General features: G+C 42.1%; 2 protein-coding genes across 44 annotated transcripts in view; both read left to right on the top strand.

Annotated features, from left to right (window-relative positions):
* Positions 1–332: 332 nt before the first annotated feature.
* On the top strand, positions 333–8,250 carry dcaf13 (ddb1 and cul4 associated factor 13). Its single transcript, XM_028980771.1, has 11 exons — positions 333–542; positions 1,543–1,742; positions 1,934–2,041; positions 2,129–2,218; positions 2,721–2,876; positions 2,959–3,036; positions 3,146–3,228; positions 3,422–3,586; positions 4,223–4,358; positions 7,125–7,288; positions 7,923–8,250. Exons 1-11 carry the CDS (start codon positions 473–475, stop codon positions 8,005–8,007), a joined length of 1,335 nt encoding a protein of 444 aa, XP_028836604.1. The 5' UTR covers positions 333–472; the 3' UTR covers positions 8,008–8,250.
* Positions 8,251–9,495: 1,245 nt separating this feature from the next.
* rims2a (regulating synaptic membrane exocytosis 2a) overlaps positions 9,496–21,205 on the top strand; it is a 111,178-nt gene continuing 99,468 nt past the window's right edge. For 12 of the 43 annotated variants that reach the window (XM_028979720.1, XM_028979730.1, XM_028979708.1 and 9 more), the window contains exons 1-2: positions 9,497–9,869; positions 10,341–10,504. In XM_028979720.1, coding sequence (XP_028835553.1) covers positions 10,353–10,504 — 152 coding nt within the window. In that variant the 5' untranslated portion in view covers positions 9,497–9,869; positions 10,341–10,352. Of the gene's footprint in view, positions 9,870–10,340; positions 10,505–21,205 lie in introns of all 43 variants that reach the window. The other 31 variants (XM_028979729.1, XM_028979727.1, XM_028979732.1 and 28 more) reach the window with 6 other exon arrangements.

Here is a 21,205-nt window from a genome sequence, read left to right on the forward strand (position 1 = left end):
GGACAGAGAGCAGGATGGCGTCCTCGCCGACCGTCAAACCTTGTTTTACATTTGTATTGCGTGTTCGCTAAAACACAACTCGGCGCGTTTTCCGATCTTGCGTGGTGTATTTCTGTATTAATGCATTAGTAGCGGGTAACACTCTACCCTATGAACCAGCAGACTCAGGTGCAAATCCCACTTACTACCATTGTGCTACTTATAACCCTGAGTGTCTCCAGGGGGACTGTCCCTGTAACTTCTCTCTGGATAAGGGCGTCTGATATATGCCGTAACGGGTCGATCGTTTACGTCGACGTTAAATGTCGCAACTTGCCTCCAGGACTGTAGAGGGCGACATGTGCCATTTGGCTATGACGCTCCCGTAAAGGTACAGTGGTAGCGCTTCCAAGCCATGTGATGGTCAGCGCTGGTCGTGGTTATAGAAAATACAACGAACTGGCGACGCGTCGTTGATTATCGCAGTTTGGCCATGAAAGTGAAGGTCCTGTCCCGAAATCCCGACGATTATGTTCGTGAAACCTCGAAGGACATTCACCGTGGTGAGCAGAATGTTGATCCTCCGAAACCGTGTAGCTGTTAGCTTGTGTGCAGGATGCACGCTACCTTTATATTTTGAAACGTGCTGCGTTTAGATTGTACCGCAATTCCAACACCTAATGCAAGTTTTATTATGACATTAAACATGCCACAACTAAAGCTCTTGCTGTGGTTTACAGGAAAGTAACATTTATATTTAGATAATGTGATGCACGTCACTTTACTAAAACTGATCTCGGTGACTAATATAAATATCAGTTGTTTATCAGAAATCGGATCACCAAAAATGCTAAACAGTTTTGTATCGTGTGTTACACAACTGATTATATTATGAGATGCTGATAAACAGTACAGGCCAAAAGTTTGGACACACCTTCTCATTCGATGTGTTTTCTTTATTTTCATGACCATTTACATTGGTAGATTCTCACTGAAGGCATCAAAACTATGAACACATGTGGAGTTAAGTACTTAACAGCAAAAAGGTGAAATATTTGATAATATGTTTCTTCAAAATAGCCGCCCTTTGCTTTGATAACTGCTTTGCACACTGAGCTTCAAGAGGTCGTCACCTGAAATGGTTTTCCAACAGTCTTGAAGGAGTTCCCAGAGGTGTTTAGCACTTGTTGGCTCCTTTGCCATCACTCTTCAATATCGATTCAGGTCCGGTGACTGTGTAGGCCAGGTCTCCACTTTTTGTTAAGTACATAACTCCACATGTGGTCATTCATAGTTTTGATGCCTTCAGTGAGAATCTACCAACGTAAATAGTCATGAAAATAAAGAAAACACATTGATCGAGAAGGTGTGTCCAAACTTTTGACCTGTGCTGTATGCCCAGAGATTCACATGGTTTTAGAAAAGCTTGCTCTGCTCAGCACAGCAGTTAGATTTAATCAATTTAATTTGACGAATGAGCTGAAATCAGTGTAAATGTTTCCTTGAACAGTATCAATCAATCATCATCATTATCATCATCAATCATACATGTTCTTTTCTCAGTTCCCAGGAACTATGACCCAACCCTGCACCCGTTCGAGGTGCCAAGAGAGTACACCCGTGCTCTGAATGCCACCAAGCTAGAGCGGGTGTTTGCCAAACCCTTTGTTGGTTCCCTAGATGGTCACAGAGATGGCATCAACTGCATGGCTAAACACTCCAAGAGTTTATCCATTCTGCTGTCAGGCTCGTGTGATGGAGAGGTACCTTCAAACTATTTAAATGGTGGTGTGTGCCAGGTGCAGTTTATTTCTGGCTGAGTAGGGCTACATAGTGAGATTGTGTAGTTTACTATACTAAAAGCTGCACGTTGAGGTAGTTTAAAAAGTATTTCATATTGGTTGAAAATGTTGATTATTGAAAGGGTGGACCGCTGTCCTTCTGTGTTTGACAGCTGAAATTATGGGACCTTCCTAAACGCAAGTGTGTGAGGACCATCCAAGCACACGACGGCTTTGTTAGAGGGATTTGTTCCCGTTTCTGCGGCACATCCTTCTTCACGGTAAACGGTAGCATTTTTGGTCCAGTTTCATGCTGACCTGTGAGGTGCTCTATTAATAGGTATTTTTTTGTCTGTGTATAAATACAGGTGGGTGATGATAAAACAGTAAAAAAGTGGAACATGGAGACACCAGGCTATGGAGAACGGGAGGAACCACTAAGCACTATTCTTGGCAAGGTATGTTTGATTGCAGTGAAGCTTTATGAATACTTTATGCTGGTTCACCTAAGATAATAAGTTCATTTTAATAAGTTAGTTACACAGTATGTAAACAAAACAATATTCCCCATGATGCAAAAAAGAGTAGAATAGAACAAAAGTAGGACACTTCCATATTATTATCCATACGCATTTTATGTGCTCCCTAGAAAACATTTTGACACCACAATACTGTGGGCAGTGGTGGCCTAGCGAGTAAGGAAGCGGACCCATAATCAGACAGTTGCCTGTTCAAATCTGCCAAAGCACCACTGAGGTGCCACTGAGCACCGTCCCCACACACTGCTCCCCGGGGCAGGATTGTGTCGTGGCTGCCCACTGATCACAAGGGTGATGGGTTAAATGCAGAGGACACATTATGTTGTGTCACTGTTTGCTGTGCTTGCCGTGCATCGTAATGCAGGCATAATCATTTCACTTCTACGTTCACCTTTACTTCCACCCATCTTCTGTTTGACAGGCCATGTTCACAGGCATCGACCACCACCAGAAAGATGCCACGTTTGCGACCTGCGGCCAGACAGTGGACATCTGGGACGAGCAGAGGAGCAGTCCTGTCCGCAGCTTCAGCTGGGGAGTGGACAGCTTCAGCTGTGTGCGCTACAACCCAGTCGAGGTGATTTCCTACAAGATGGCAATTTTATTTATTTTTGTATTTTTGTAAAGGATCAATTTTAGAAGAATTTTCTCACCTTTAGACCGAGCTTCTGGCCAGCTGTGCATCTGACCGAAGCATAGTGCTCTACGACATGAGAGAGGCTACACCTCTCAAAAAGGTACATCTCTAGCACCTGCTGCATCAGTGCATTTTGTTCCTGGGGCTTCATTTGTTCTGTAGTTGCTTGTGTGGTTTGCTGTATTTGTCATGAACTGAAAATTTCACAGGTTGTCATGAAGTTGAGGAGCAACACTCTATGCTGGAACCCAATGGAAGCCTATTTTTTCACATGTTCGAATGAAGACTACAAGTAGGTTATTCTTTTATATGCTGTGATGTTCCCTGCTGAGTAAACTGAAAACTTGTCCTGAGCCTGTAAATAAAAACTCACTACAACTCAATTTTTTTGGAACATGCATATATTTAATTGATTTGTATTGTCTGGTTTTTTACATTTGATCTGTTGCGACTGTCTTTATTATATTATCTGTTTGTCTTCACAGTTTGTACACGTATGACATGAGGCGTCTGAATGCTCCCGTAACTGTACACATGGACCATGTCTCTGCGGTGTTGGATTTAGACTATTCTCCCACAGGGAGGGAGTTTGTGTCTGCGAGCTTTGACAAGACAATCCGCATCTTCCGTAAAGATGGTGGCCACAGCCGGTAAGACCACAAGTCAGGGCGGGCACTAAATATTCATTTTTCCCAAAAAGTAAAAAAAACTACAAACACGAAATGAAAATTAGAGAGACATTTTTCTTATTTAAACATTTTCATTACACATAGATGGTTAAATGCGCTTGCGCATGAACAGTATTTTTAGTTTTTTTTTTAAATATATTTTTAGTATCCTGTAGTGTGAGTTCAGTTCGAAAAAGCTACAACTCATCAGTTTACCTTGCCCTTTAAAATGAATGCCTGTTTTGCCCTGCTGCACTTTTTTTTTTTTTTTTGCGGGTTGCTGGCCATTAGTTTCCAAGTGTTTTGTCACTTATGCAAAGTGCCTCATCACATTACTAGCAGCTCTAATTCAGATATACTGCGTGATGCAAATATCTATTGACTGGTACCTTTGCGGCCTTCTGGGTTGGCGGCTTGCATTTGTGGCTGCCTATTGATCTTGATATGGCATCTCAGAAGCCTGTGCTCATGATTAAGCACAATATTTTTTTTTGCTGTGCTTTAGAAATCAATTGATACTGAGACCATGTAGCAAACTGCCCTCGTGCTCATGGGGACATGGTTTTTCTGCTGGTTCTAAAATAAAATTTAACCTGTTGCTGTGCTGCCACCACACAGGGAGGTCTACCACACCAAACGCATGCAGCACGTCATCTGTGTCAAGTGGTCTGCTGATAACAAGTACATCCTCAGCGGCTCAGATGAGATGAACATTCGGTTATGGAAGGCCAACGCCTCAGAGAAACTGGGACTGGTAAGATCTGGGATTTTTTTTTCCTGTCTGACTTTAATATTCACATTTACACAGATATTTCAGAGAACATATGATCTTTTTCCTTGAAAATTTAGCAAATTCATGGAAATTCTTTTGTAAAGTCTTATTTCTCATGGTAATATGATTACTTTGACATGCATTGGCTCAGATTTAAGGTTGGCATGGTGGGTACTTGGGCTCAAATGCTTTTTATCCCATAACTTATCCCTAGGAGAGCTTGCTGTTCTGCTGACCTGTTCCGTAATGAGTACTTTGTTTTCTGCATACCTTGGTGTCTTACATTAGTCAGGTGATCTGTGATGTTTGGCTAAATTGCCAGATGTGCATGTTTACCCTGTATCGGACACACACTGTACTGTTTTTCTGTGCCACAACTTTCTTATTTCTTTGCCTTTAACAAAACACTTTTGATTTTAGGAAATCTATTTGCAATGGAAAAATGGAGTATTGCATAGTCATGTCCAAAGGGTTATCAAGCCCAATCACCAGTACAGTACATTTTATTTTAAATGGCCCTGAGCCCATGCAGTCCAGTGGTGAATATGCAACCAACCAGGCCCATAACATATTGCGGCACATGCCAGGCACTTTTAATAGATGCTCACAAGTACAGAGCATCGCTTTGGATGAGTGCTGCTATAGCGCTGCTGGCTTGTGCCAGGTTTGCCTGAGAAGGTGCCGTGGCCCGCAAGTGGTTTTCCCCACTCAGGTTATTAAGTGTGTGATTTAACTGTCACTGCGGCTGGATCAAACCCAACTCCGGCTTTCAATGGCTTTCCTGTATTGAATAAGCTTTTTTCCCCCCACATAGCATGACAACTTGGCACTCAAAATAAAAAGGGTGGAAGTACCCTAGTGGGTAACACACTCGCCAGAAGACCACAAAATCACAGGTTCCAACCTCACTGCCATTGTGTCCCTGAGTTGTTTCAGAGGGACTGTCCCTGTAACTGCTAGTATTGTAAGTCGCTCCGGGAAAAAAAGGCCGTCTGATAAATACTGTAAGTGTAATGTAAACCACCTTAGTGTGCAGGAATGCATCCTTATTAATCGAATATTTTAATTTTATTTGTCACCCATCCTATCATTCCCTGTCTGCTCTGGCGCGCGGCCGCTCCTCTAATGCAGCTCAACTCCTTCGAGTTGGCAAGTTTTTGGCTTGTGTAATACTGTAAGCATAGAGAGAAGAGATTTATTTGGACACTTTGCACTTATAAAGATCTGTCTTTATCAGCACTTTAGATCAGCCAATCACTTAAAGCTAGTAGCTACAGAAAATAATGAAGCATTAAACAATCAACATGTGGCGAAAGAGTGTATTTAATTAAACTGGAAGTTACTGCTGAATCAAGGCTCCCTCTGGAGTTCAGCTTTAAGTCCTTGTTTGTCAGAAAAACAGACATTTTCTTGAAAATGTTTGACAAGTACAGAGCGCATGTTTGATCTTTAAAAGCTTGCTGTTTGATTTCAAATAGAGTTGCAAGACAGTGTGCGAGGAAGGGTCACATTGTGGAGGTCACATAGTCTGACTTCTGTTATTTTGCCTGTTTTTTAAGACAGGGTGTTTTTAGGTCTATCTAATTGTTTTTACCAGGTCCTTTCAGGAAAAATAGGAAAAACGTAGGCAAATATTTAATAAGAATTTCTTCTTCACTTAGAAAGGCACAATCATATTGTAGACAAATGTCAGTTTGATGTATGGCAGTATTGTGACGTTAATAATATGCACGGAATATCAGTATATTATTATATCACATAATTCTGTTTGATTGTCCCTGCTATTGACTGAGGGGGTTAAAAGCAAGAGAGGATGCATGGACTGACTTCAAATTTCCTTTTTTATGAAGCAAAGTGTCAATCTGTATATCTATGCATCTATATTTGTCCCATTTTGTATTTCTCCTTTGTGGTGATATGTCATTATTAATGTCATTAATGCATACGCCTATGATGGTGTAGGAAAGTCTTATAGTAGGCACAGCCAAGATTTTCACATTTTGTAGCATAGTCAAGGTGGAATATATATTGCACTTTGATGGCTGTGTTCTGTTGAGAGGCCCTTTATCTAACAAAAATCTGCTTTACATTTTTTTTTTTTTTTTTTTAATTGTTTAAAAAAAAAAATGTTCAAATAAAAAAGTGCCATAAATAACTGTCTATGGCCTCTCCATTTTGTCTAGAGAAGCAGTGTATTTTGATTGAATCAGCAGCAATCAACCTTTCTTTAAACAAATTGAATCAGAGAAAAATCATTGCTTTTAATTAGAATAAAAGCCTCCAGAATGGCACACGCTCAAAGAAGCCTGGCCTGGAACCTTTGGATCTCAGGATGTTTTTGAGGTCGAGAGTGAGGCTGAGAGAGGAGCTGTGTGAGGGAGTTTACTGTTACTGTCTTCTGTCGTCTATTGATTCTGATCTTGCTCTGGTCAAGTGATGTACTGTATGTTTTATGGCATCCAAAATGTATTTCACCTTGTGAGTTGCATTAAAAGACGAAAAAGAAAGTTTACTAGCAATTAAATCATGCTACTATACTGCAGGTATATTACTAAGTGCTGATCTGCTCTGAGAGGTGGATGATGCAGGTTAATCCTTCTCTGTAGGTTGTTCAGGAAGGTCAAGGATGGTGGATATGGTTGGGAAATAACAGCATTAATCTTATTCTTCAAACTTTTTTTTTTCCCATTTGTTTCCAATGGAATGGATTTGTTTTATTCTCACATTTTGACTTATTTGTTCTCTCAGCTCTCTCCCAGAGAAAAGGAGGCACACAACTACAACCAGAAGCTGAAGGAAAAGTTCCAGCACCACCCTCAGCTCCGACGAATTGCACGCCACCGCCACCTGCCCAGGGACATATACAAGCAACGCAGGGAGCTGAAGGAGATGTTGGGGTCTCGTCGCAGAAAGTACGATGTTTTTTATGAATTCTATGTTGTTTAATAGTCATTTGGATGAATTTAATTCGTCAGTGTACGGTGCGGTGCACAAGGGGAGGGGGGGAGCATGAAGCAGTTGCCATAGAGACGGCGCTGCGCTCAGTTTCTTTTTAAAATCCCGCTTTTATTCAGCCCGTGCCAGGTGAGTCCCATGAATATGGAGAAGTTAGCCTTTGTAATAGAGGGCAGGTTGGCTGGCCCATCCCGCCGTTGGCTGCACTACATAGCACGCTCAGCCGGCCCTGTTTGCACCTGTACTCCCAACCTGTCCTGGCCCAGCTCCAGGGACACCGAGGGCCGCGAGGTCCTCGTTGTCTCCGTGTTTTGTCTCTCTGATCCCCCTGGCTGGCAGCCAGCCTAGTGCTGGCTGCTGTTGAAGGCCGCAGCATAGTCTCTTTTCCTGTATTCCTCTACTCCACCGCTGCTAATTATAGATCATACTTTTTTTCTTTATTTTGGCTTTTATACTGTAAAAATGTATTTATTATATTCGCATCAAGTAGATCTTTTTTAAAAAGTATGTTATGACGTCTGTTAAATATTGAAGCATCTGTATGCATCTCTGCTTGTTCTAATAGTTTTCTGTGTACCTTTCTCTTTCTAGGGAAAAGAATGTCATAAAGCACAGCAAGCCAGGCTCCGTTCCCGTTGTCGCAGAGAGACAGAAGCACGTGGTGAATGTCGAGTAGAGCCTTCTGTGTGACTGCAGCCTTCCTTCTGCTCCTTGAACTGAACTGATTTGGTATAAGACCTTTTTTCAGCCTGACTCTGAATCTCAGTGAACCAAATACAACAGAAAACAAGACTTTTGCACATACTGCTGAGAGTGTCTGTTGTGCAGCTGATATTTTGGTCATGAGGTGTTACTCTTGGATTTTCATTAAATGTTTGTAAGTTGTAATAACCAAAATAATAAAACCATATGACCTTTTTTGTTCTCTTTTGTCACTTTCCACAATTGCTATGAGTAGTTCTGCACATGCAGTAGACATTTGGTGACTTTGTTTTGTTTTGGGCTATTTAGAAATTATGGAAAACAATAGTTTTGTCCAACATCAGACATGTATAGACACCACACCATATAGACATGTAAAGAAACAGAAATTAAGAGATGTTGCTAATGTGGTATTGCTTGTGTAGTGCAAAAACATGCAATTAAGGGTCCAAAGACCAGTGATCGAAGGGTCCAGTGAAGAGACCACCAGAGGGATCCTGGTCCCTGGCAATGAACTGCTGACAAGACAACTCCGCCTGAAATGTACCACAGGGTCACCACAGCCACCACCGCCATAATGGTGAAGTTTCAGGGATCTTCAAATGGACCAGTAGCATTATGAGTGATGTGCAGTGTAGACAGAGACACTGGACTAAAACCTACTCTGTCCAGACATGAACAGTCACTATTCTACACTTGTGATTTCCACCACTACACCTGCTGGACATTTTTTTTCTTTTCTTGGACAAATCATCCCCAACCCTGCACTGACACAATTTGCAGGCTCACTCTACCCTGGAAGGGGGTCCCTCTCTGTATCACTCCTTCCAGATGTTTCTTCCTTTCTTTTTTCCTCTCTCCTAGTGTTATTTTGTGTTATTCCTTGTGTGCAGAAGGGTCAAGTGTCGGGGTGTCAACTGTAGGGCCCGTCAAAGCCCATTGAGACACACTGTACTTATGTAAGGTAGTAGTTACATAAGAAATAAATGTAAAGGTGCATTATATGGTGCAGAGCTGCAGTGCAATGAGGACATTTCTAAATGACCTCAAGATTCAGTGTAAATCTAGACACAGTACACACACAATACTGAAATCTGTAATCAACTTAAAGTTTTAATTAGCTGTGCTACCACAGCCACTTAATCAGCAACAGGCTTGGCCTGCGAAGGATGTGCCCGTACAATAATCCTATCATCTGCATCGCTCGGGCCCAGACAGCCACCTGATGCCGGCCGAACCGAGAGATCAAGCAGGGAAAATCTGCAACGATCGGATTAATGATTAGCACGTTAAGAAGTGAAACTCGCCACGACGACGTGGAATTGACCTCCGAGTCACACTGGCCCGTCTTCCCTGAACGTGGGACGTCGGTTGGTAGGTGCACGGTCTCCGCAGCGTGGCAGGGAGGAGAGGTGAACGCGCAACGCCGGTTCTCACGGCGGGTGCGCGCGATCGCGAACGCGCACGGGTTAGAAATAAAAAAACGGCGGCGCGCTTCCGCCGGAGCCGCTTTGTTCTACGTGCCCACGTCGCTCCGCCCACATTTCCAGTCAGGATTTTCTCCCCCCGCCCCCTTCCCGTCGCGTCTATTTTGTGTGTGTGTGTGTGTGTGTGTGTGTATTTAAGAAATCTGGAAGAATTAGCGACGTGGAGGACGGCGACACGCGGAGCGAAGGAGGGGGAGCGGGAGCTCGACGGCGAGAACCGGCGGACGGCGGAATCGGCGCTTTTACCCCCCCCTCCCCGAGAGGCGAGGACCCCCCCCTTTCCAGAAGATGTCAGCGATGGGATAGACGGGATTTAACATGACCGCAAAATAACCAGCGTTTCGACAAGGCAAGGACTCCGTCTTCTCCGGGAGGAGGACACGTTTTGTCGGGCTCGCCGTCGTTGTTGGGATGTTCTTTGTGCGGAGAATCGATTGGACCGATTTTGTCACCATCCGCGCGCTGCTGTGGCCGGTTCACGGACATTTGTGCCCACGAAGCCCGCGTTGTTCCGAATGCACGACTAGACGTTCTGCCGGCGACCCCGCTGAACAAGGGCACCGGGGAATGTCGGGATATTACGCGTTATCGGCCGGCGTGAATGAATGAATGAATGTTCCTCGTTTCACGGCAGCCCGGGCTGCGTGGTGACCCCACGGGCTACTATTGTTTACACGGGATGTGTGGACGGTGCTGCCACTGTTCTGTCCTCGCCGGTTTTTCTTTCTTTCTTTTTTTTTTTTTTTTTTTAACCTTTAATCGCCGCTGCGATGAAGATCGTTTCTGGATCTGATTTAATACGGTTGCTTTTCTTTAACAGCTGCATATAAAGATGTCGGCGCCACTCGGGCCCCGGGGCGGCCCGGCCGCTGCTCCGCCGGAGATGCCGGACTTGAGTCACCTCACCGAGGAGGAGAGGAAGATCATCCTCGGCGTCATGGATCGGCAGAAGAAAGAAGACGAGAAAGAGCAGTCGATGCTGAAGTAAGCCGTGCATTGTTACCGTTGCGGTCGCGACCCATTGTCCATTTGAGACGCCGGCGTGGGCTGCTGGCTGCGGTGCCGGAAGCGCTGCGTGGACCGGGCTGTCCGCCTGCCACGCACCGCAGGGGTGGGCCACGGGACGCGAGACACTCGCGGCAGACGCGCATCCCCACATCCAACATGGCTGCATGTAGGAGCGCATCGTGACGCGCAGCTGGAGAGTCTCCGGTTTCGGCCCGGAAAGCTGCTTGGGTTTTTGTTCCTTGACGGACGTGGGCTTCGGCGCCATGTTTCTTCCTCTGGTTGTTAAAATGATCGGATCGGGTGCCGAAGTATTGATAAATCAGCGCTCCCCGGATTTCAGCACCGCGGCGCTGTCCACGCGTCTCGGGATTCCTGCAAGTGTCAAGGAGTCAAAATATTCCCACAGCAGCAGTGACTGACAAATGTGCTGCCTTGTATTCTTATATTAATAACGATCACAATTTCTAAAATAATACAGGAGCACCTGCTGCCAGCATTGTGCAAATAGAAGTATCCTGCTATTAACTACAGTAGGACAGACCATGTGCATTTAAAAAAAGTTTTGCGTTTTAAAAACATGTCCAGTCTATGACTACAATTATACTAGAAGGGTTGCCTTTATATAACATTTGGGCAAGAAATCAGACATTTTAACCTTCAAACCAGGGAGCAAGCGTTGATGTTTTTGGACATTTTTCCCCTTCTTCGCTGCATATAAGCTTGATGCTCTGGCACTGGTCTAAGCTTGGCTGACTTTACTTACACATCAGGCGTCAGCAATGCGTTTTGCATTGTTCTACATATCAACTTTAGCAATATCCACATATCTACCGTTTTAGAACAGTAGTAGTATGGTGCTAGTACTTCTCTTTTTCCAATTATAGTACCTTTAAAAGTTTTTCATGGAGATGACCTCTGGGCATGCATGTATTATAAATATATTTAAATTGTCAGTACCACAAAGACTCATTATCCAGCATGTAAGTGTGTGATGTTAGCTTTCAAATGGGCGTGTGAGTGGTAAAATGCATGTTTTTGGATGTGGCCTTTCTCTGTTGGTTGCATATTGGTTTAAAGTTCTGCAGATTGCGGCTGCTACTGGCATTCTCCACTTTTATTTATGAATTGAACATTGCACCATTTCAAACAACTTTCGTGTAGAAAAATGTTTTTTTTTTTTTTTGTGAAAGACCCCCATAGAGCAGTTCATATGAAAACCTGAGAGCTCACGGCTTCCGCAGGATCCGTGGAGGATAAGAGAGCCGAGGCGTTTACATCTGTCCTGAATGGTTGATTATCGCTGAGGCCTTTTAGTGACGTTTCCAGTCATTGGGTCAATATTAGCTGTTTTACGTTTTAATGAAAAGGAAGCGTGGCACAACACTGTGGTAAATATGACTCACGGACTGAGAGAAACCCACGGCTGGTGTACGTGTGTGTGTGTGTGTGTGTGTGTGTGTGTGTGTGTGTGTGTGCGTGTGTGTGTGTGTGAATCATCTCCTGTTGTTTTTCCTTTCACGTTGGAGTGTTTTTGTGATATTTGCCACTCAGAGGGGGAACAAGATAGTCGGCCGGGCCTGCTGTTGACGTCATAACTTTTTTTGTGTTTCGGTGGCTATTTGAGTCGTCTGTTACTGTTCAACAGTCACGTGGGCCTTATCACGTTCAGAACAGGAAATATGTGGTATATGTTTATTTAACCATGGACTTTGCATGGCTCTGTAATGTACCAGAATAGTTTAGTAAGCTTTTTCATTCACTAAGGGTGGGGTGGAGCTAGCCTATGTCTGAAATCCACCAATTCATATTAATTTTATAGTTGGGTTTGGTCTGATCCTGAATGTTTAGTAATGACATCACATCAATGTGTACAGCACGTTGTCAGACACTTGTTAACTAAGATTGAGATTTATTGTGGATGTTATCATGTTAATGGTAACCATGGAAACAAGTTCAGAGAAGTCTTAACATGCACTCTAATAGAGTTCTGGGGCGGATGTACAAGGCTGAACCTTCTAACATTTTGAGTGTTTTCATTTAGCTGGAAAAGGTTCACAAAGGTTCACAAAGTGAAACATGAACAGAGGCAAGAAAGTGGTGGTCTTTAGCAGAAAGAGAAAGAAAATCGGAGACAGAATGCACTTCTGACCCATCACAGGTTAAAGGTCTGTAGGGTATTCTGAGGTGGGTGTGGAAGTGAAGCATCATATTAAGGTTATGTGCAGGGATGGTGTTATATGCTAAGCATTTGCAACTGAATCACAAATTCACAAGGTGACATATGGGCATAAATTAACTACATCTAAATAATCAAATGCAATGTAAAGAGGTAATTTTTTTGCAAATAATTACTACACAGTAGTATGTTACCACACATATCAATATAATTCAGCAGCACAGGACCAAAGTGGCTACACTTGATGAATCAGGACCAGTGCACATTAGAGCTGAGTATAGACAGCTACTTCACTGTATGTTGCTTCACTATACTTTACTATATTCACAATACAGAGATATTGAATTAATTATTGAGATGTTATTATTGATATATTATAATATATAATTTAAGTAATGTGCTCAGCCCTGCATACCATTATAAGACCTTCATGATGTCGTGATTTAATGCTTGCACGCTTTCTTATGATTACAGCATTTTTTGGACTCTGAAAGTATTTAGAATATAAACCATGCTCAGTTTCCTCTTCAGATAAATTTTTGGTTGTAAGTCTTCAGTAATGATGTCAATGCATTTTGATGAACCATGCATGGTTTGGGCTGCATGTTGCTGCACCATGCCAGTCCTGATGCAGCAATAATCCAGTGAATATACCTTCTGTCTTCTCACTGTTCAGTATGGCCTTCTGTAGCCACACTTCTCTCTTCCATGCCATGCGTAAGTTAAGTTGCCCATCCCCCGCCTCTCTGACCCTCCAGGGGAAGGATGTATGGAGAGGGATTCCACACACTACAGAGAACACCAAATGGCCGTAGAGCTCTGACTAATGACTGTATTTTAAAATGATGGTTCTTTTTCATTATTAATTGATTTAAACTGTTTGATATTGTTGTCCACTGCTAGCTCCTATTAGTTCAAATAATCAGTCAATTTTAAAGCCTGTACAGACATTCTGTTCCATAGGCTAGCAGTTAGCCAATCAAGGTCATGCCTCTCAGTAGTTTCATTAACATTGTGTGTTCCTGGCTCATTCCTGGAGCACTGCAGTGCAATGATCAAAGTTTGACAAGCAAGTTATTCTTTTTTAAAGATTTAAAGAAATCATTCTATGAATAATTCTGACACCTTTAATTACTTTAATTTCCTTGTTTTAATACATCAGTGCTAAACTCAAATATAAGTTCAATAAAAGAAAATGCAAATGAAATGATTTAGTGTGTTCAGTGTTTGCAGAGAAAAGCAGAACGTCAGTCAGTGTTCCTATGTAATTTTGTTAGCAGCTATACAGGCTCAGCACAGTACAGTGCTGTTGGTGTACAGTAGTGTCATTACATAAGAGCCCTGCTGCATGCTGGGATATACAGCGGCCCGGGCGGCCAGCAGCACAGCAGTGTCAGCGGTGGGATAATACGATAAAAGCTTCTTGGGTTTCCACCTAAATGCCAACTATAGGTCTGAACTTTAGAGGAAGTGATGAGGTTCTTGATGTCTTTATTGGCCTGTTAGAGGTGCACATCTAAGTCATGTTTCTATTACAGACAATTGTACATTTTTTCTACTTTGTTTTTTTTGGATTTGTAGTCATATATGTATGTAATGCAATAGAGGCACTGCTACACTGTTATCCTGCTGTTTACCTGTTATTATTCATAAAATTGATAAAAAATACAATTTATTATTTCCTTTTAATATTTATTTTATTGGGATTCATGGGACTGGGGTAGAAATATTACACATACAATGAGACATGTATTGTTCACTACCTATCCAACTCCAAGGTCCATATTATCCAGATGATAAAGATGATAGTATTCAAACAAACGCTTTAGCTTACAACTAATTTCAGCCTTTTTTTCAGTCAGCTCCTGGCTGGTGACAGGAAAGTAACACTATACTGAAGCATTCACAATCAACAATACTACAACAACAGATCACGACAACTGACTGATCTTTGTATGGCTGTAAGGACTAGCAGGAAGTGGAACCTAGTGAAAGGAACATTAATAATGTAATCTCCAACAACTACATATTTGGATGGTATTACTTCAGATGCTGAAGCCTATTGGATATAAGATTAACACACTAATATAGAGTGAGACTTATGTTTATGCTGAAATTATGCTGAATATGCCAATAAACAAATTGGCATAAAAACCTTTAATCATGTTTGGTGAGAACATGTTTGGCACATGTACTGCATACATTTATGTAAAGTGAGACTCTGTGTCTATTCAACGGCACTGGTATGCATGTCAGCGCAGTGTTGATTACCCTGTTTCCTTCCTTACACAACCACTAAAACCACTAACAGGTGAAAGGAATAACACTGCTGATCTCCTTACAATGGCACCTCTCAAGGGCCATATAGTAGGAAGCAAGTTGTCAGCTCTTCAACTTGATATGTCAGTAAAGGGGCTAGAGTAAGGAGCTTAGTGACTTCGACAAGGAGCAAATTGTGATATATAGATGACTGGGATAGAGCATCTGCACAAGGAACAGGAACAGCTAGCAGCAAAGGATAGGCCATCTGTTCTAATCCCACAGAAAAGCTGCTAATAACCTTAATTCTGGTCATGATAGAAAAGTTTCAGGGCACACAGTGCCACTTTTAGTGTTGCGTTCTTTGTTGCTTCAGAGAAATTTATCTGAAACGGCCACTTTACATGTCTACTGTAGAAATCACCAAACATGTCTGTATGAACACATGATTCAAAGGGTCTGGCACACAGGTTCCTGTCATTTGAGAGGACACAGCTGTAGCTGCAGATTTCAGCTTTGACTCTTGTAACAGCATTCAAATTTAATATTGAGATAATATGAGTTTTAGTTTCAGGGTAGTCTGGGTCAGCATGCTCAGATGTCTTGGATGTAAGGTTGTAGCAACGTAGCTCAGTACCGAAAGGTATGTTGTTTATTGGTGATTGACTGCTCATGTGCCTGTTATGACCTGTTATGCACCTCCCTGTGCCCAGTGTCCTAGGATGTGCTCCAGCAGCCGCGACTAAGGAATAAGTGAAAGTGAATGTCATTGTGATACAAAGCACAGCACACAGTGCACACAGAGAAACGTGTCTTCTTCTCTTAACCCATCACCCTGAGTGAGCAGTGGGCAGCCATGACAGCTGCCGGGGAGCAGTGTGTGGGGACGGTGCTTTGCTCAGTGCCACCTCAGTGGCACCTTGGCAGATCGGGATTTGAACAAGCAATGGGGCCGCTGATTATGGGGCCACTTAACCACTAGGCCACCACTACCCCACCTTAAATTATAAGCAGTAATGTACAACTTAGCTTGTAGGCTGAGGTTACTGCTATTTACACAGGTCATGAACCAGCACTATATGAACTGAAGCACAAGGTGCATTTTAAGAGCACCAACAGGACATGTCCTGCAAGACAGAGGATTTCTGAGCTTATCAGAAGGAACAGAATTTTGATTTGTAGCCCAAATATTAAGCCAGTCAGTCTGTGTTCTCCATCTGTGACTTGTTTGCTAGTGCTTCTGTGTGTTTTGGGTCCGTAGCCTTTTAGGAAAGAAAAGGTTCAGGGAATCCCTCGGTGTTGTTTACGTTGCCCTAAATTTGTCAAGTCTCTTAAACCTGAACTGATTTGAAATGATAGTCTTGCTTGTTTTATGTTGGGCTGCCCTAAATAGAGGCACTATGATATTATGATAAGTTCTCATAACCCTGTCCTTAAACCTAGTTTTTGTGGATGTGAAAGTTGATAATGGAATTGGAATATTACTGATGTCATTGAAGGATACACATGTTGTATATACAGTACATACCTGCATGTGCCACACCCTGGCAGCTACATACTAACTTGTAAAAGGAGACCAACGATTAGAGGAAACTGTGCTTCCCAACAATGGCACAGGTGTCCATTACAACTCTATTGTTAGCCATGCAGGCTATTATTATAACTCACTCTTAGAGATGCCCAGTGAGCCGCTACATGCCCTTCCCCCCTTATACATATGTGTGCGTACACACACACACACACACATTCATACCCCAAAGCCCACTACTGTATGTAGGTTGTTAGTGATACCCAACCTATGATCCTGTGTCCCGCTTTACTTTCTTCACTTTCTTTACGTTCTTTATCATTTCTTTACAAAATCTTTACAAGATAGATAGGTCTGGTAACAGCCACTAAACAACTTTACAAACCATTTTTTATGCTTCAATGTATCACATGCCCTGTTGAAAAAAAGCCTCTAATGCTGGTATGCCAGCGAGTTTGAGCTGCTTATGGTCTGCTTTCGTTTTCTCCAGCAAGTTTGACCAGCGGTGGTGTGTTTGTTATGTTTGTCGTACAAGTTAAACCAGCAAAGAAAGTTTTTTAATTCAGTGGAAAAAAAGTTTTTAAAAATTAGGTGACATACCAGGATTCACAGAGTTTACTTTACTGACGCTTTTACTGACGCTTTTATCCAAAGTAACTTACAAGACGAAGACACCAGAATGCAACATAGTAAACATAAAATGGTTTCAGATGATAAATGGTTTCACTGCTCCCATTGCTGGAGCTGTGGTTGGACCTATAATCCCGTAATCAGAAGGTTGCCTGTTCAAATCCCAAGCCACCAAGGTGTTGCTGAAGTGCCACTGAGCAAAGTACCATCCCCACACACTGCGACTTTCATAGCTGCCCACTGCTCGCTAAGGGTGATGGGTTAAATGCAGAGAACACATTTCATTGTGTGCTGTGTAACAAAAAAAGCCAGTCAATAGCTAGTCAGCTACTGCCCTTACGGTATAGTTTTCCCCTAATTGCATGATTGTGTTGACCTGTCCCAATTTGTGTACTGTATATACCATCCTTGTCTACCATCAGAAAGGTACCAGTGTGAGATAGAATGCCAAGATATCCACTTGGGATATCTTGGGAAATCAAATCCACTTGGGGTGGATTTTGGGGATTTTTGTTTTTTGTGATTGAAGCCTGTGTTTTGTCCCACCCCTATATCCCAACGGGTCTGAACACTATGACTGTGTTTGAATTGTTTTCAATGAAGTGACCTATTTTAAGTTCACATTTACATTTACAGTATTTATCAGACGCCCTTATCCAGAGCGACTTATAATCAGTAGTTACAGGGACAGTCCCCCCTGAAGCAATTTACTGTTGGATTTGATGGATTTGAACCTGGGTCTTCTGCTTCATAGGCGAGTGTGTTACCCACTAGGCTACTATCACCCTGTAGTGGTGGTAGGACATGCCAGTCCGTTGCTTTTTCCTGTAGTCATTTTGGTGAAATTTGGTGGTGGTGGGAGGCAGTTATCAGCACTCTGTCCCTCATCCATAATCCTCTTTTAGAGGAAAATGTGTTAAGATGAAGCACATCCCTCTGAAAGTGACTAATGAGCAGGTGTTTGATGGCTTAATATTTACCCTTTCTATTTTTTGGGAAGTTTTAGGCATTATTTCAAATGGTGCCGGCATTGTGAAATCCTTCAGAATTGATGCCAGTTCAATAACACCCATCCTCTGAGTAGTTTTGGATTCATTAGACCAGCTGAGGTTGGACTTAATTCTATCCACTGGCACTGTTCATCAGCCGCTAGCATGCTAAGCTAGTCCGCTATGCGATTCCGCTAATACACTGGTATAAGCGGTGGCTCACCACGGCCATCCATTTTAAAGACGGGATTAGGGCTGGGTGGGATTAAGACAGGCAGGATCCACTGAGCGTGGTGTGCTGGTGCACTGTAGGGGTGGGTGTAACGCGGGGCCGTGGTGGCATGCAACCCTGTACAACTATTACGTAACGCATTATGCTCAATCTCATGCAAACCTACAGTTTCACAGGGAAGTCCATCTTAGACGAGATGTGGCCTATTATACCAAGACTTATGATTTACGATAAGCAAGAGTCTGAGAAGCATGTTCAGTGGCAGCTCTTTTGTTGCCAGGATCATTCTGGGTCAAATGTAAAGGTTTTAGCTTGAACAAACAGTCTGTTATGTATTTTAGCACGTAGTAAACATGCAAACAAGGCTTTTCTAAATCAAGCAATTAATGCTGACATTTTGCCTTAAGTTTGAGAACAGTAAAATTGTTTAGGAAGACCATCTGTCATCACACCTTGATCTGAATATCTGAGAGTAAGATGAGCTGAGGAACCCATTGAACAGACTTTTGTTAGGTCACAATTGTCGTCATAGTCAGATGTTTATAATGTTTGCTCTAAGGCTGTTAAACGTGGGATAATTAAAATCAGCTATTGGTTCAACAGCCTGGGAGTATTTACCAAGGGTAATGTCAAACTACAATACGCATAGTCATCACTCAGCCAAAACATTAAGACCAGATGTGATGAAAATAACTTCTAAAATCTTGTTACAGTGGCACCTGGCAGTGGTGGGATATTAAGCAGCAGGGGAACATTTTGCCCTTGAAGTAGATGTGTATGAAGGAGACTAAATAGGCAAGTGGGTGGGTCATAGCATTTCCAAAACTACTACTCCTGTGAAATGTCCACAGTCTGCAGTTTAAGGACCTACCAAAAGTGCTACAAGGAAGTGAAATGTTGGAAATGTAAATGCTGCAAAATGATGCAAATGTAAGTGAAACCAGTGATCTGGCAACAGGACAGCAAAGGTTCATGAATAAATGTGTGTAGCAATGGCTGGCCCATATGGTCTGATCTGTGGGATGTTAGAAAAACAAGTCTGGAAAAACATGGCTTAAAGAATCTGCTATTGATGGCTTTGATATAGGGTGGTAGTAGCCTAGTAGGTAACACACTCGCCTATGACCCAGAAGACCAAGGTTCAAATCCCACTTATTACCATTGTGTCCCTCAGCAAGACACTAACTTGCTCCAAGGGGACTGACCCTGTAACCCTGATTGTAAGTTGCTCTGGATAAGGGCGTCTGATTAATGCTGTAAATGTAAATGTAAATTTAAATGATAAGTTTTATAGGTTTAGTGGCGTCCATGCCTTCAAGGGTAGGTGCTGTTTTGGCATCAAAAGGGGAACCTACTGAATATTAGTCATAATGTTTAACTGTTATGTCTGGTCAACAGTAGACACATAAAGATGCACTGCATCTTTTGGTTGTCATGCAGTGTTGTAAGAAACAAATATTAAGTAAACTGTTGTTCATGAACATAATGTTGTCCTGGACAAAGCATCTTGCTGCAAATGAATGTGAATGTCTGTTTACCAGATCATGAAGCACCCTAGAAACCAGGCTCATGGGCTAATGCCCTGCTGAATGACGTAAAAAGGGACGGTGTTCTGTTTATTCTGCACAACAGCAGGTATTATGTGAGTACAGGCTGCTGGAGAACTTCTCTGATGAATCAGGCCTTGCTGTACAACCATCACATTAGTGTGTTTAGTAAGACACTCAGTAAAAAAAGAGAGATCCAGCTGACTAAAGAGACATCAGTTTAAAGATAAAAACACTTATTAAGAACAGGGGGCGATGTTGTTTCAGAAACCATAAAATCACAAGTTCTACAAAATACATTCATACAGAGATAGCTGATGTACCTTAAATTATGTATATGGTTATGAATCATGTGTATGGCAAGACTTTATATGTCTGTGTTCAGAGAGAGGGCACAACGAACTTTGTAGAGTACATTTATTCTCAGATGTTCCCTAAACAATATAGAATGAACAGCAATTAATCATTGATAAAAAAGGGCTGCATTCCGTCATATATATATATATACATTAATATTACAAAAAAATAAACATGAGCTGTTAAGAAATGACACTATTTAACTAATATTTTCTTTGATTATTCTTCTATTTATTATCCCCTATGGAGATTAATTTGTTCTACAGTCAAATCCGAAACCACTATCCCAAAGAAATGTTTTATACCTTATGGTGGAAAGGACAGTATACACAAGGTGTTCTTTTTTCTGAACACACAAAATGTGAATGAATATTATGATGAATTTAACTGATATATGCTATAGCACATATAACATGATATATATGATGTATTTAAGTGAATCACCTCTTGATATTTGAACTTATTTATTATACTTATTTCTATACTTATTTACTTTGCCATGTGTATAAGTTATCAATGGCAAATATTGTCCATAAATTTATTGTGTGAGCATTATATAGTGGTGTTTTAACTAAATTCATCATACCATCTTCTCTCTTGTCTATTGACTGGTGATTTTGTAATTGTGGTGGCATGTGCTCAGCAGGGAAAAGAGCAGCACCATGCTCTGTCTATCTCGCTCTCTCTTTTTCTGGGTTTCGCTGCTCAGCTGTTGGAGTTTCCCCCCAGGAATCAGCTCAAATGGCTCATCTGCCCTCCTAGTGAATGTAATCATCCCCACCATCTTTAATTCATGTACTCATAGTCATTGCTGAACTGTACATACATAGCATAAATAGTGTGCAATGTTCATGCTGTGCTCTGAATATTGTGTTGGATTGCCTGTATACAGATGCTGATGCTTCATGACCATGTAGAACAGAACATGACTAGATGGGTGGTAGTAGCCTAGTGGGTAA

Source organism: Denticeps clupeoides, chromosome 5 (assembly GCF_900700375.1).
Source record: "Denticeps clupeoides chromosome 5, fDenClu1.1, whole genome shotgun sequence".
In the NCBI taxonomy this organism is placed as follows: Eukaryota; Metazoa; Chordata; class Actinopteri; order Clupeiformes; family Denticipitidae; genus Denticeps; species Denticeps clupeoides.